Genomic DNA, 16,205 nt, shown 5'->3' on the forward strand with positions numbered 1-16,205 from the left:
CATTGATTACACTTTAGCGTTAATAACATTCATCAAATCTACATATTTCCATCCTGGTTTTAGTTGCTTTGCTCATTATTTGTTCATATATAGTATTCTATGAAATGCTGATAAAAACGAGAGTAACATTATACATTTACAAATGGGATGAACGCAGATAAGTACTAAGAAACAACGAATTTCAAGGTATCTTCAGAAACCGGTATTAAAATGATTCAATGTACTTATAAATCACTCAATTTTTTACCGAATAGAATTGGCCCCTTGGACCGAATCGCAAGGGAAATTTTGTCGTTTATCTTAACGACCAATTTTATATATGATAGGATAGGTTTAGGGGTAGATTTCCGCAGATGCAGAGAATCTCACTTAGACAGATTCGACTGTCCATTGTGACACCCGGAAAACTCCTAACGGATCACTAAGACACGTATGATGCGACAAAGCGCTTGGACTGTGTAATATAGTTCTTAAGTCGGCTAATGCCGATTCCAGTCACTTCGCTGGGTTCGCCGAATATATGCCTACCGAGGTGCTTTAACCTAAGTCTGGAGAATGCTGGATATTGAAGGAGGAAGTGCTTAGATGATTCCTGTTCGCCTTCCTCCAAACAGATTTGGCAACTAGAGTCTGACTTGATCTCCAGTCTCACTGTGTGTATGCCCATTGGGCAATGACCAGTAAGCACACCAATGATTGTAAAAGATTGACATGAGATTTTATTGGTACTTCAAACCTGTAATGGGTTCAGGACACAGCGACATTCCGGGAAACTGTGTAGGGGATGAACTAGCCAGCCTGGGTACCATCTTACAAATAATTTCCGATAAACAGGGAATATATATGCCTCTGGCCACACGTAGATATTTAATCGATAAATATGTCATGGACATTGCCGAGTCTCGGTGGAAACAAACACTCACATGTTCAACAAGCAGACAAACGTGGCCGTAATGGAGTAAAGGTCGCAATTTAAAAGAAACGATTTAGAGCTCTAGTAGGAGTGCTAACAGGTCACTGTCTAATAGGTAGGCATATCAGTGGCCTGGGAACACCATACAATGACCATTGTAAAAGCTGCCAAGAAGTAGAAGAGGAGGAGTAAGTAAGCAAGGCCTTGCACCGGAAAAGAAAAACAACAATCGGATATGATTTTCTTGACGACGTCTCCGATGTTTCAGTTATAAAACTTGTTGAATTGAGCAAGTTTATCAATACCACAGGATGGTTCAGAGAGGACATGCTAGTGTGAGCGGATTATAGTCCCGGTGGGGTCACAATAGGCCCCAAAGGCCTAAGTGCGTCGTGAGACATCCATTTTTCCTACCTACCTACCTTATAAATATCATGATCTCAGCACTTCTTAGCAAATAAAAACGAGCCCAACTTTATTTTTAGTTAACGTCCATCACAATAAAATAATAACTGTATCCGTATTATATTCAGAAAGTCATTAATAACTAATTCTAAAATGTAGCTTTTTTGCGCATAAATCAATCAAGTAATTGGCACTTAAAAGCTAGAAAGATTTGTATTGATACGTACATATGTACATATAAGAGGAAAATGCAAGGTGGCCTTAAGCCTCTTAAACGCGTACCATCTTCATTAAGTAATAAAATATAAGAGTTTTAAGAACTATCATTAGCAATTAGTTGCACAAATAAAGCCTTCTTTGTTCGAATGCCTTTGAGGTATTTGCAATAAAATTTAATTTGATTGCAGCACAAGAACAACAATAACAGACCATGTGTTGTCAGATATTAATTTGTGGAGTACAGTCGGATAATTGCGGGTCCGGCGCCGATTCCCACACATTGCAACAAAAATTGTTATATTGCACGATCAATAAATGTATTATATTTATAATCAAGCGATAGTGAATGAAGGTGGTTAAAAGCGATACTCAAGAGGCTCAAGTCCGGTATGCTGTTGAACAAGCCCGTTAATTACACTAGAGCAGTAAGGCACAGCTGAATGATGGGGCAGTGCAACCAGCAGATATGCAATGATTGTTTGTTAGGGTATGTGTGTGTATTAGGGAGGACAATTTTATTGTTGGTATGGAAAAGTCATTTTGTACTTTTATAATAATAGCTGCCATCGATTGTTTACTTCTCTGCTCGCCTGTCAAAAATTTTACATGTGCAGGAGAGTATGAGAATGCCTCATTAAAAATTCAATCGCTGCTTGCTGAGTGCTACCAAGTTTTGCTTTACACATTTTATAACCATTTTACTATTGTGAACGGCTCAAAGGACAAATTACTGTCAAAATAGTAAAAATTGTTATACACAAATTTGAAATTGAAGATGGCAGGCGAAGATAATTCGAAAGTATTTATACTCTCGCAACAAATGTTGCTAAAGAGAGTATTATAGTTTTGTTCACATAACGGTTGTTTGTAACACCCAAAACTAAACGAGTTAGATATGGGGTTATATATATCAAAGTGATCAGGGTGAAGAGTGGAGTTCAAATCCGAATGTCTGTCTGTCCGTCCGCCCGTCCATCTGTGCAAGCTGTAACTTGAGTAAAACTTAAGATATCTTGATGAAACTTGGCACACTTATTTCTTGGCGCCATAGGAAGGTTGCTTTCGAAAATGAGCAAAATCGGACCACTGAAACAAAAAAAGGCGGAAACCAAAAACACATAAAGTGCCATAACTAAGCCATAAATAAAGCTATAAAAATAAAATTTGGTATGAAGGATCGCAATATGAAGGGGCATATTTGGATGTATTTTTTTTGGGGAAGTGGGCGTGGCCCCGCCCCCTACTAAGTTTTTTGTACATATCTCGCAAACCAATAGAGCTATATAAACCAAACTTTCTGCAGTCGTTTTTTTTAGCCACTTCCTAATACAGTCCAAAAATGAAAGAAATCGGATCATAACCACGCCCACCTCCCATACAAAAGTTAGGTTGAAAATTACTAAAAGTGGGTTAACTTACTAACGAAAAACGTCAGAAACACTAAATTTCACATAAGAAATGGCAGATGAAATATGCACACAGATTTTTTTACAAAAAATGGGCGTGGTGTCGCCCACTTATGGGTCAAAAACCATATCTCAGGAACTACTCGACCGATTTCCATGAAACTTGGTTTGTAATAGTTTCCTTACATCCCAATGATATGTTGTGAAAATAGGCCAAATCGCTTCACAACCACGCCTACTTCCTATATACCAGAACTTTGAAGACGATCTGAATCGTTTACATTACAATATACATATAAAGTAAGCACCAGTGAAGATATCGGTGCAGAAGTTTGCACAAATACTATGTTTATATCGTAGCCCCATGCAGCCCCATTCTAAAAATCGCCGAAATCGGACCATAGGTTTTTAAGGCCCCTTATATCGAACACAAGGACCTCCGTGCTTCTAACCTAATATTATGGTTTCCAACTTTCAATGGACTTTATACAATATATATGACGAGTATGTGGGTCAAATTGTGTATTATATAATATAAATGAAGTTAAATAAATAAATTGCGAGGTCACACCCGAACTTAGCCCTTCCTTACTTGTTTTGTATTGAATTTATTCAATAAAAACTTTAATAAAAATAAAATTTGTTGCAGAAAACGTAAGACATGGACGGTGTTTGAAGAGTTCAGCGCGACCAAGTATAGACAATTCGATTTCAGTGCTGCCAGTTCGTATGGAAATTTAGAAAGTTTGTTCGATTAGCTTGTCTAGCAGTTAGCCAATCGATGACAGCTAATATTTAGGAGTATTAATTCCTTAAGTGTCTGGTTCTATAAAAGACATAACATCTAATTTTTAATCACATATAATCACATATACCTTTCTGATTATGTAGAAAAGCATATATATTATACTATAATGTAGAAACCGAAAACAATGAAATTTGCTTTTTCGTTTCCCAACTATACAAAATGGTATATGTGTGTACATTCCTAATTTGAGGCTCACAACACAACTTCAACAAATGGGCTAGACCTGGACTGATTGGGGTACCTTAAACAACATCAGAATCTGAGTTATAAATGAGTAATTGCTGTACAGATGAGATATTTTGGTTTTTAATCTAGTTTGAACAATTTGGTTGCAGTAGTAGATGCTCAGAAAGAATCGTTAAGAAATTGGTACCATAGATGGTGTGGGACAACGTTATCTTTAGACTAAATAGCAGTGTTCTTAATTGCGATTTCTCAAAAGTATATATATTTTAGTTCTTGAGCTGGTGATAAAGGAGGAAAGGAATAAAGACTTCTTACGTTCGTTTCGTTCTTTCAGACAAACGGTACAGAACGAGGTAATTCTTGGGATCCTCTAAAGTATGTTACAGCAAAAGTTTTAAGGACTTGAGAATAAATGGAAGAAGATAAAAACATGAAACGAATATTGTAAGTTTTGATGTTATAACTAAACTAACAATAGTTTAAATTATAAAATAATTTAAGCCAACATAATCGATCCACTCTAATATAAATTCTTATTAAGATGGGCGATCTTTGAAAAATGATTTCTGCTTCTACATTCCATTTATCATTCTAATATACAAACAAGTATGCACTTATATTTTATTGCTTCGCATGCATTTAATTGTATCAATTCAAATATGTGGTCACAAAAAAAAATTTATATTACATGATATATAATTTTAAAACGGTATTTGTTGCTTTTTTATGATTTAAAAGTAGAGATCCAAACGAAGATGCCCCAACTACTCATCAGCGAGAATGTTACAAGTCAACTGGAGACGCCGATGAGTAGAAATATGTACATATGTATGTACGAGTAGCATTTGAAACTTGTTCATCTTTGTTTGGCTTAGTTACCTCATAATTTGGTGCAATTCGATACAGCAATAAAAAGCAGCAGTACAAACAATTTTGCTTTGCTTTGATTTTGCTGCATGAAAAGTGCAAAGTTCAAAGTTTTCAGGTTTATCGCTCACTTTAATACCCACAACGATGCACTCTTCACAGAAAGAAAAATATCTGGGTATATAGCATAGTAGTAATACATATCTCGCGCATGTTCATACGTGTGTTGTGGCAGAGAAGAGTATCGACGTTTTATTTAAATAACTGGTGTTGCAAGTAGCGTGTGTTTAAATATGTGGGATGTGTTAGCCTATCATGTGGATGCATGTAGGAGTATATACGGTTGTCAAGGGTGGAGTCCAACTATACGTTATTACACACAGTGTAGACACGCACTAATAGGAATAATGAATGAACAATAGTTGTCATTGCCAGTAATGCCAGATTACACAACAAAACTATAATATTTTCTAAGACGATATCGCTGCCTTTTCAGACTTAAGAAATTAAATGTATTACTAAATATCTAACTAACCTATGGCGATCGGATTATTTAAGGTGTCTAAATCTACTTATTTATTAACATTTTTATATGAAGGATGATTTCTCTGCCTTGAAAAAAAAATCATTACAAAGTACCTCGGTGCTTCTTTTCACCATTTTTAGTGTTATATAAATTCATTACTATTTCTCAGAATCATATCTGGTTCATAGCTAGTGCCATATAGCCTCCACCATCTCGGTTCCAAGTCATCAGAATGCCAAAATGTTCTGCAAATATGAAACCGTCTGCCGGTTACGAATTTACGAATATATATACATATATAAATACATGGGAAATTTTATCTAAATCATAATATTTGTTAAAATTATACTACAATAAGAGGTCAAGCAATGATGAGTATTATGAATCACTTACATGCTGAATGCCTATATTTTCAATTTAATTTAAAACTAATTTTACTAATAAAAAATTTAAATATTATTGCAATTTATGCACTTTAATCTTTATAGTAAACCAAATAAATTACTGTAAAATATATTTTTCAGCCGCTTTTTACTCTTTACTTACCACTACTACTCTAAACTCTTCTAAACTGTTATCCATTGACATTTGATCATTATGATTTTGTCACGTTTTTGTTATAAAAATCCGAATGCGCACACATTTCAGTCGTTTGAGCCTTCTTATTTGCATCTTCAGTTCTTATGTTGCACGAGAAATGAGTGTGGCAAATAAACTTGAAATGAATAACAAATATTGTTAAAGCAAAACATGCACATACACCTGTTTTTATACTCTCGCAACAAAAGTTGCTAAGAGAGTATTATAGTTTTGTCCACATAACGGTTGTTTGTAAGTCCTAAAACTAAACGAGTTAGATATAGGGTTATATATACCAAAGTGATCAGGGTGACGAGTAAAGTTCAAAACCGGATGTCTGTCTGTCCGTCCGTCCGTCTGTCCGTCTGTCCGTCCGTGCAAGCGATAACTTGAGTAAAAATTGAGATATCTTAATGAAACTTGGAACACGTGTTCCTTGGCACCATAAGAAGGTTAAGTTTGAAGATGGGCGGAATCGGACCACTGCCACGCCCACAAAATGGCGATAACCAAAAACATATAAAGAGCTATAACTAAGCCATAAATAAAGTTATGAAAATAAAATTTGGAACAAAGGATCGCATTAGGGAGGGGCACATTTGAATGTAACTTTTTTGGAAAAGTGGGCGTGACCCCGCCCCCAAATGGTATATATCTTGCAAACCAATAAAGCTATATTAACCAAACTTTCTGCAGTCATTTCTTTTACAGTCCGTTTCCTTATACAGTCCAAAAATGAAAGAAATCGGATAATAACCACGCCTACCTCCCATACAAAGGTTAGGTTGAAACTGACTAAAAGTGCATTAACTCACTAACGAGAAACGTCAGAAACACGAAATTTTACATAAGAAATGGCAGAAGGAAGCTGCACTGAGATTTCTTTACAAAATGTAAAATGGGCTTGGCGTCGCCCACTTATGGGTCAAAAACCATATCTCAAGAACTACTCGACAGATTTCAATGATATTCGGTATATAACATTTTCTTGACACCCTGATGACACGTGTGGAATATGGGCGAAATCGGTTCACAACTACGCTTACTTCCCATATAACTCAATTTTGAATCCTTCCGATTCGTTCACTTTATAATGTATACATAAGGAACCTATAAAGATAGCGAAATAAAACTTTACACAAATACTGTATTTGAGCTGTGAAATCACTTGTGGAAAAATTGTCAAAATTGAACCATGACTTTTCAAGGCCCCTGAAAGCCTATGGGTAATTTTTCACCGAAAATGTAGGTAAATCTCTAAATAAATTGCGAGAGTATAAAATGTTCGGTTGCACCCGATCTTAGCCGTTCCTTACTTGTTTTTATTTCATTTAATAAATGTTTAGGTAGACGAGTTGATTGTAATTTGTTTACATGAGTTGAAGCTTAGAGTTTCGATGACCCCGCTAAAGTTTAAGTAAGGTTCGCGGCAAGTATTTTATAAGACAACAACAACTTTACTCTTCAGTGGCGGTAAAAAATGTATGGTAAATTTAATTATATACAGAACTTTTATAAATTAAAATTATATATTAGTAATTATTTCAGTCCATATGCACTTATCTTATATTTAGTCTAAAATGTTCGTTAGATGTCCATTTAGATTCATGTATACCATTTTATAAATTCGTTTAGTGTTATATAATTTATATATATGACTTCAAATTACTAGAAATGGTAGAAATCGGACCGAAATTATGAAAACGTTTGGATATATTCGAAGCGGTCACATAAACTATATATAAGTATAGTGAATATATTGAATATATTGAATATATCGATGTGAGTTAACTAAATAAAATTGGCTGGAATTTAAATCGATAAATTTTCCATCTTTGTTTAATATTATCAATAAAGTAGCTTTCCTTTCAGTTTACACACTGTATACACTGCTAGTCATCAGGGTAGCGTCCCCCATGCTTGGTTGATACCAAATATTTTCTATTTATTTTGTAGCTCTAACCCAAATACTATGGAAAATATTTGGTATCAACCAAGCATGCTTGGGGGGCGCTATCCTGCTGATGCGCAGTGTATATGTATGTATGTAGTGTTAAAGATAATTGCTAATTTTAAAGATATCTTGTCCTCAGCATTATAAATATCATCATCAAACGGCTGGACCGATTTCACTAATTCTGTTTTGTGTGTATTCCAGAGGGATTGAGGATGGTTTTTACGAAGAGAAATTTAAAAAAAAATTGCCTGAAAAAGTCTAAAATTCACATTTTCCCATATTGCTGGATTGCTGTTCGTTAGTCTCGCAATAAGTCGAGAACTGCCACACCGATCTGGCTAACTTTTGTCTTGAAATATTCGAGCATGGCCAAGAAAGGTTTAGAAAGTAAGTAAATATAGAAAAATTGCGCGGAAGATTGCAATAACAGAACTTTATATAAGTTGACAACAAAATAAAAAAAAAATAGAAAACAAAAACGAATAATATTTTGAAGGTAGTTATTGTTGCTTTGTTAAAATATTTTTGTCATTGTTCAATTGTATAAGGTTGTGTCGATAGCCCAAAACAATTTGTAATAAATAAGGAAAGGCTAAGTTTGGGTTCAACCGAACATTTCATACTCTCGGAATTTAATGATGTAATTTTATTAAGATATAACACACAATACTGACCCATATATTCATAAAGAAGAATAAAGAAAATCATCACATATTGTATATGAGGACCGTGGTAATTCCTAAACCGATGTCACTAATTTTCACCATCAAAGCATAAAGAATAGGGGCAACTTGGCAACCTGTTAGTAGGCACACAAACCAATGTACAGTTGAAATTACTCCTAAATTGCAAATCAACGAAACACCAGTTCGTAAAATCGCCAAAAATAGCGCTATAGCGAAGATTCTCCAGATATGCAAGTTGATAATTTGGGAAGTGCGGCGCATAAAAAATCGCTTATTTATACATACAAGTGTTTTTGCAACAAGATCAAACTGCGATTGTAGAAGCAGTTGCTAGATATTGGAATTGGTAATGTCACAGTTGACACCTCGATGGATTAATAACATTCCAAACAGATTTCTGTCTCTTCTGTCTCTTTCCGGACATACAACAACAATATAATACTCATAATTGGCTGAGTGAATGACCAATATTGGTCGCAAAAAACAAAGATGTCGTCGATGTCAATGCGACATTTTAGAATTTCGTTACAGGAGAGCTGACACAGATACAAATTAGGATGACGTAGCCAACTATCCCAAAGGATTTTTATAATCATCACCACTTAATTTTACCTTTAAAAGTAGCATCAGTTGTCATCATGCTGTATAACATAAATCAACCTCGACTTTGTAATGAACTTTGTATCGTCATCGAAGCCAAGATTGATTTTATATCTTAGCCACAAAACGTGTGGCCGGGACTGCTAGTTGCATGTCATATGAATTTTCGTCATCCTAAAAGTCTGCTTTAATATTTGTAAGTATTAATTAAATATATTTGTCTAAAGTTCTCGAAAGCTTTTTTAACCCTTCATATACGATTAAAAGACTTCAGAAGAAATGTTTATTATCAAATATATATATGTATATGTACATATATACACAACATTTATAACAAGTTACTCAATAATATTATACTTTTGCTTTTCACAAAACTTAAAGATATTGATTGCCTTAGTGTTTTTAAAACATCATTTTTACCGGGAACTATTTAAGGTAATAAGTTAATATGGATAACTGCATATAATTTGAGTACGTATTTATTAAGTATTCAGAAACAATTTTGATAAAATTTATTATACATCATTTCGTATATCGAAGTTCTTGTCCATCTACATACATATATCACCGACAAACTACGTTTAAATTATCCCAAAACAGCCTAGAAAATATGATTGTCTTATTCGAAATGATTGTGTAAGATCATTGTGTATTGACACATATTGATAATACGCAATTTAATAATATGCTGAAAGAAATTTGCTGGTGTATACGCGTCCGAACCTTAACCATAATCGGATGTTTGAGTTATCTTAACTGAGTTAAATCAGTTTTTCGTTTAGGACGTTATAGTATAACCGTTTTAATTATGTAGCCAAAATACTATTACACTTGAGTTATTATTCTCAATACCAATGGGATTTCTAGGGTTCACTATGAGGTGAACATGTGACTGATGCGTCATTCGTGGTTTGTCCGAAGGAACTCCATTAGGTAATTAAGAGATTTTAGCCCTACGATATCTAGTATGTAATTGTTTGATTGGTAATAATATGGCCAGGAGGCTATGGTATTAATGAAAATATAAGATGTAGTTAAAAGATATAAAACGTATCTGTCTGCCATAAATTTTTTTTCTCATAATTCATACAAAACACTTTTTGGAATAGCTTTTTTTTAACACGGAATTATCACCAATACAAACTATGCCTTTTGACACCCTTTAAATGCTAATTGCCTAATCTAAATTGAGTATATCTTAATTATCTAAGCACATTTAGAACACGTGCTCAAACATTAAGTAATTTAGAATTGAATAATGTGGTGTTGCCTCAGTTGAACTGAATAAAGATCATATTACTCTATCTAATAAAAAATTATCATGAGAAAGTTTGAGAATATATCAAGACACAATAGAACCATTTTCATAAACATTGCTAATCTGTTTGTTGGACCAGATAAAAGCAACAACTTTTGAATACAGTTAAGTTAATTTGATTAAATTAATGAGATACTAGAAATCTATGACTATTCATTGTCGAACCAAATAAAAGGCGGTAATTTGGATTTTCCATGCACATGTATTTCATGTATTTGAATTACTAAACATGACTATTTCATTTCATTTGATTTCATCAGTAGTAGTAATACAATATATAAAAGTTACTTAATTAATAATAAACCACGCATAAACAAGTTTATCCGAATTAAAGCTAAAACGCTTAGCGAAATAAATTAAGCAGCAACCGAGTAAAATAACATTCATTGGAACTAACATATAGCATAAACCCTTTGTAACTCTTTACGCGTGAGTAAATATTGGTATTGTTGTAGTGTTTTTTAAGTAGAATTCTTCAGTTTTTCGCCTGAGCCGCCTTCTTGTAGCGGCGATATTGATTGTAACCGAAAGGGTTCACCAACTGATTGGGTCGCGAGCGCAACTCTTGTGTCGCTAATTGCTGTTGTTGTTGTTGCTGCTGCTGCTGTTGTTGTTGTTGATGCTTCTGCTGCTGCTGTTGTTGCAATGCTTGTTGTTGCTGTTCGTGTTGTAAGTTCTGTGGCTGCTGCGTGAAGTTCTGACCACTTAAGTCGCCCAACTGACCCGGGAACTGTCCAGAACTACCCAAACCAGCGCCGATGCCGCCGCCGCCGCCGAAGAATGCATTCGCTTGTGGCTGCTGCTGAGCGCCAGAGAACTGCGCGAATGGCGGTTGCAATTGACCAGCCAGTTGTTGTTGGTATGTACGCTGTTGTTGTAGTTGAAATGGTGTTAGTTGTTGTTGTTGACCGGGCCTTAACTGTTGACCGCCGGCAAACTGACGAAAGGGTGTCTGATAGGGATTCAAATTGGGGTTTACCCCTTGCTGTTGATATGGTTGCACGCTCGCTATATATTGTAGTGATTTGGCTATAGCATCGGGAATCGGAGGAGGCGTTGGTATGTGTGCGCCTTCAGCTCGAAAACCATTCTCGTCGGCGATGTAACGTACGGTGATGGGTGTGCCCTCCGGTGAGGTGTATGAGTATGAACCCTGCACCACCTGCGCTTCGACATCTTCACCCAGACCCAGATTCTTCACATACCCCTGCGCTTGCGCGGTCGTGCCATCGGCCGAGGCGTAGCCATACGAGAAGCTGCCGTCATAGTTCAGTTCGTTCTGATAGGCGGTGATCGGTACATAGTTCGGTTGATCCAGACGATTGTAAATGCGAAAGGGATTCTGGAAATGAATATAAACAAAAAATCGTTAACATTACATTTTATCAGAAAAATATTCAACAGGTCGTTCACCTGCGGCACTAAACTCGTGAGGGGTGAGATTGGCGCAATTGACCCCAAACCTGTGCCAAGCGGTTGTATCGTATTTAATGCGTTTGGAAAGCCTTGTTGCTGCTGGCGTTGTTGTTGTTGTTGCTGCTGTAATTGCTGGCGTAATTGCGCCTGTGTTTGTCGTTGAAACGGTGATTGATTGAACAGTGTGTTCTGCTGACAGCGACAAGTGTGCTGTGACAAGCTAAGCGATAATACTAAGCCGGCTAAGAGCTAGATAAAGTGTTGAAAGATTTAAAATAAGTGGATAAATATTAATAAGCATATATGTATGTAAACATGCAAAAATTTTAATTGTAAACAATTATATTGAGGTTATATGAAAATACTTGCTAAGTGCTTTAATTGTTGTAAGTGTAATATGTACTTATTTATGTATCTAGAACCATTTCAATATTATTTAGAATCAACTTGCTGCTGGAACTAAAGAACTGTTTTTATTTTCTCTTTGTCACGATTAGTTTTTTTTAAATTTATCTGACGATGAATGCAATGTCTAAAGTACATTTGATGGTACTTATAGATTTAGTGTTTGTGGAAAGTTTTGTCCCGGTAACGATTCTTTTGCACGTGGCTCAAGCAGCTCACGACTTCCGGTCTTAGACCAAGTACCAACTGACATCCGTTTGGAGGCGAGCTAAAGTGAGAAGGCGGAAGAGATGGACGATGTGATCAAAGATACATTCTATCAGCTTCTATCAGGGAAACTATTGGCTTTCGGGAAATGTAAAAAAACAGCAGGTATCAGGTACGTCTCGCAGTGGACAGAAAACAAACTGCCTACCTCGCAATGTTGCGATCGACCGCAACACGTGCGGGATGGAATAGATACCGGGTGCTGAAGAGGGAAGCAAGACGCACGAGTTGTTCAAATACGGCGGCGAAGAAATGATAAGGTGTATGCATAAGCCTCCTCAACATCGCTTATAAGGTTCTATCGAGCGTACTGTGTGAAAAACTAAAGCCCACCGTCAACAAACTGATTGGACCTTATCAGTGTGGCTTTAGACCTGCAAAATCAACAACTGACCAGATATTCACCATGCGCCAAATCTTGGAGAAGATCCGTGAAAAGAGGATCGACACACACCATATATTTGTCGACTTTAAAGCTGCTGTCGACAGCACGAAAAGGAGCTGCCGCTATGTCTGAATTTGGTATCCCTGCAAAACTAATTCGGCTGTGTAAGCTGACGTTGAGCAACACCAAAAGCTCCGTCAGGATCGGGAAGGACCTCTCCGAGCCGTTCGAAACCAAATAGAGAAGGTACAATCTTCTATAAGAGTGTACAGCTAATGGCGTACGCCGAAGATATCGATATAATTGGAAACACCATACGCGCCGTTAGTTCTATTTTTTCCAGACTGGATAAGGAAACGAAGCGTGAGGGTCTGGTGGTGAACGAGACAAGACTCCTGTCATCAAACAAACAGTCAGCGGATTCGCCTCTTGGCTCCCACGTCACTGTTGACAGTCATAACTTTGAATTTGTAGATAATTTTGTATACCTAGGCACCAGCATCAACACCGATAATAATGTCAGCCATAATTGATAATTTATTCGTTTTTCAGTTTATTTCATTTTTTTGAGGGCGATGTTTTGAATAATAAATTTGTGTTTTATATGGAATATCAATTGCGTTTTTTATTCCACAGTTTATTCACGTTCTCGTCACGAAAATGGATTAAAAAGTATCCTCTATCCTGCCCTCGACCCTAAGCTTCTTGCAAACCAAATTTATGCCAAATCGGTTCAGGGCAAGTGATCCTCCATTAATCTCTTTTCCATTCATCTTTTGATCCTATGTTACTACTACAACTTATTTGGTTTTTTACGTAAAAGTTCTTACAGATCTACTTTAAGGACGAAGACTTCTTATCCCACCCAGTAATATTACTTTTAATGAGTTTCATCCGCTAAGATGGACGTGCAAACATCACAATAATATCTCTATGACATATACAGCTATGTATTTTTGTATATCTATTGTAACATATATAATATGTTAACTGAGTTAGATAGATTATAGAATTAATATTATTTATTATGTAATAATCCAGCAGATGAATATATCTATTATTTATATTTACCCGGAAATTCGATTTATCCATTGGAAATTAAGCGTTTGTCACCACACCGGAACTATTTTCCATACACTTGTTGTATTTGTAAAGAATTGCCGTACGATTGTAAATAGATTTCGATTGTCAACCGAAAACACAATGCGAAAATTAGCTTCCCACCAGCGATCAGCGATTGTAATGCGTTGAAGTCGCTTTCGATTTCTTGAACATTGTTGTGAATGCAAATCGGTTCCAGGCTTTCCAGCAAACTTTATTTGTTGTGAGAATTTTCAACGACGCTACGCGACACTTTGCACATAAACAACGGCGATAATGACGATCTGGGGTTAGTGTTTTGTATTTATTAGCGAATGTGGAGGCTCAGCACAGAGGTAATCCCTTAAAGGCCGCGTTGCAACTAATTTCCAGCCACTTAGACGCTTTGTATTTATAGTGACTTTCCACGTGCGATTGCAGTGGAAAGTCACTAGAATCTGCTGGGAGGTTAACGGGGGCAACTCATGTTTACTTTAGCGTTGAAACTTACTTATGCTTACGCGCTGAGCTGTGTATGTTTTGCCGCCCTAAGCCGCTGTACGATAGACAGCGGGCGTCTCGTGTGCCCTGGGCTGCCACAAGCGCGCTATCTGCCAATGTAAGTCTGTCTGCTGCGCCGCAGGTCAGGCTGGTTAATGAGCGCAGTGCCCAGCAGGTGGGGCGGGAGGTGTCGCTGTTACTTTTGCTGAAGCCGTTGCGCTTCCTGTACGAATACTAGGCTAACTAGCGTGCATAAATCTAAAAAAATGTAATAAGAACAACAACAAGCGCGCTTAAGTACACACAAATCGCAAGAATTCTCTTGTAGATTAGCTCGTGTGCATTTGCGATAATGTAACTGCACGGCTTATCGCGGCAGCTGTATCTTCGAAGACGCTCAACGATTGGAGCTTTGTTTGTTTTATGGCTTTGTTGCTGTTGTTGTTGTGCTTGGCGCATGCGCTGCTTGTAGACGGATAATTAATTTCTAACAACCTCTTGCAGTACTACCGTTTTGCGAATTTTTTCCGCTTGGCGGTCGACTGGCGGCCGACAATGCAAACAGAATCATGTTAACAACCTGCTCGCGCCGGAGCAGCTAAGCGCAGTTTAATACAATTGCGACGACATTCTGCTACTTTTTTGTCTAACTTGTTGTTGTTGTTGCTCTGTTTACAGCTATTCACAAGCTGCTACACAATTTATTGGCTTTTTATTGAACGCCAGCCGAGGGACAAATGATCTTCGTTGGCGCTGACCGAGTGTCTTTGAGATTTTATCTGCCATTCGTTCGTTTGGTTTTTATGACAGTTTTGTTGTTGCTTTTGTTGTTGTTTCACTTTAAACATTGGCTTTAGCTGGCAAAGCGCCAGTGATTAGTGTTTCTTTTGCACTTGTGTTTTTTGTTGTAGTTTATGCACTTCCCCCACGTTGGGTGGGAATTTATGTGGCAGCTGTGGCAGCTGTTGCACATAAATTTCACGGTCTCATATCGCATTGAAATGCTTTCAATTGAAACGCGTTCATTCACGGTTGTAGGTCGTTCAAAGATTTTTGTTGATTTATTCTTCTGCAGGAATCTTCGATGTTATGCAAATATGTTGCAAATGCAAAACAGAAGTACCCTTCCTTTGATTTTTGTTGTTTGTGGTATTAACGATAGCTGTAAATACACAAATTGTGAAATTTGAGTGCATTTGAAGTCACGAGCGTTTGTTACTGAAATTTTGGTTTGAGGTCGAGGTCGTCAAATAACCGGGTTTCCTTAGAATTATATTTTTATATGGTTTAGGTATTTCCCTGGGGGGGTGAGGTATGTAAATATTCAGTACTAACATCAAAAAAGAACTGGTTTTGACTTGCAATGAGAAATCGATTATGGTACTTAGGCTTTTTAGAAATGAGTTTGTGTTGGGTAAAGTATTAAATTGAACGAGGGATACGAATGGTTGCATTTTTCAGTTTACTACTCGGGTTATTTAAAACAAGAGCCACCTATTTATAACGAATAATGAGAAATTATATATCTGTGAATTTATATAAATTAAATGTCTATAATAGATATGAAAGTATAAAGTCAAGATTAATAAACCTCAAACCAAATTGTAAAATTAATTCAATAATGCAATAGTGTCTATTGAAAAGTTATTTGAATATTTGAAATGATTTAAATAATATTATT

At 36.4% G+C, this 16,205-nt stretch overlaps 1 protein-coding gene across 1 annotated transcript; it reads right to left on the minus strand.

Annotated features, from left to right (window-relative positions):
• Positions 1–10,924: 10,924 nt before the first annotated feature.
• On the minus strand, positions 10,925–14,420 carry LOC105216075 (putative uncharacterized protein DDB_G0271606). Its single transcript, XM_011190353.3, has 3 exons — positions 14,015–14,420; positions 11,884–12,135; positions 10,925–11,812 (listed from the first exon to the last, which is right to left on the minus strand). Exons 1-3 carry the CDS (start codon positions 14,033–14,035, stop codon positions 10,946–10,948), a joined length of 1,140 nt encoding a protein of 379 aa, XP_011188655.1. The 5' UTR covers positions 14,036–14,420; the 3' UTR covers positions 10,925–10,945.
• Positions 14,421–16,205: the final 1,785 nt, after the last annotated feature.

This window comes from Zeugodacus cucurbitae, chromosome 6, assembly GCF_028554725.1.
Source record: "Zeugodacus cucurbitae isolate PBARC_wt_2022May chromosome 6, idZeuCucr1.2, whole genome shotgun sequence".
Taxonomy (NCBI): domain Eukaryota; kingdom Metazoa; phylum Arthropoda; class Insecta; order Diptera; family Tephritidae; genus Zeugodacus; species Zeugodacus cucurbitae.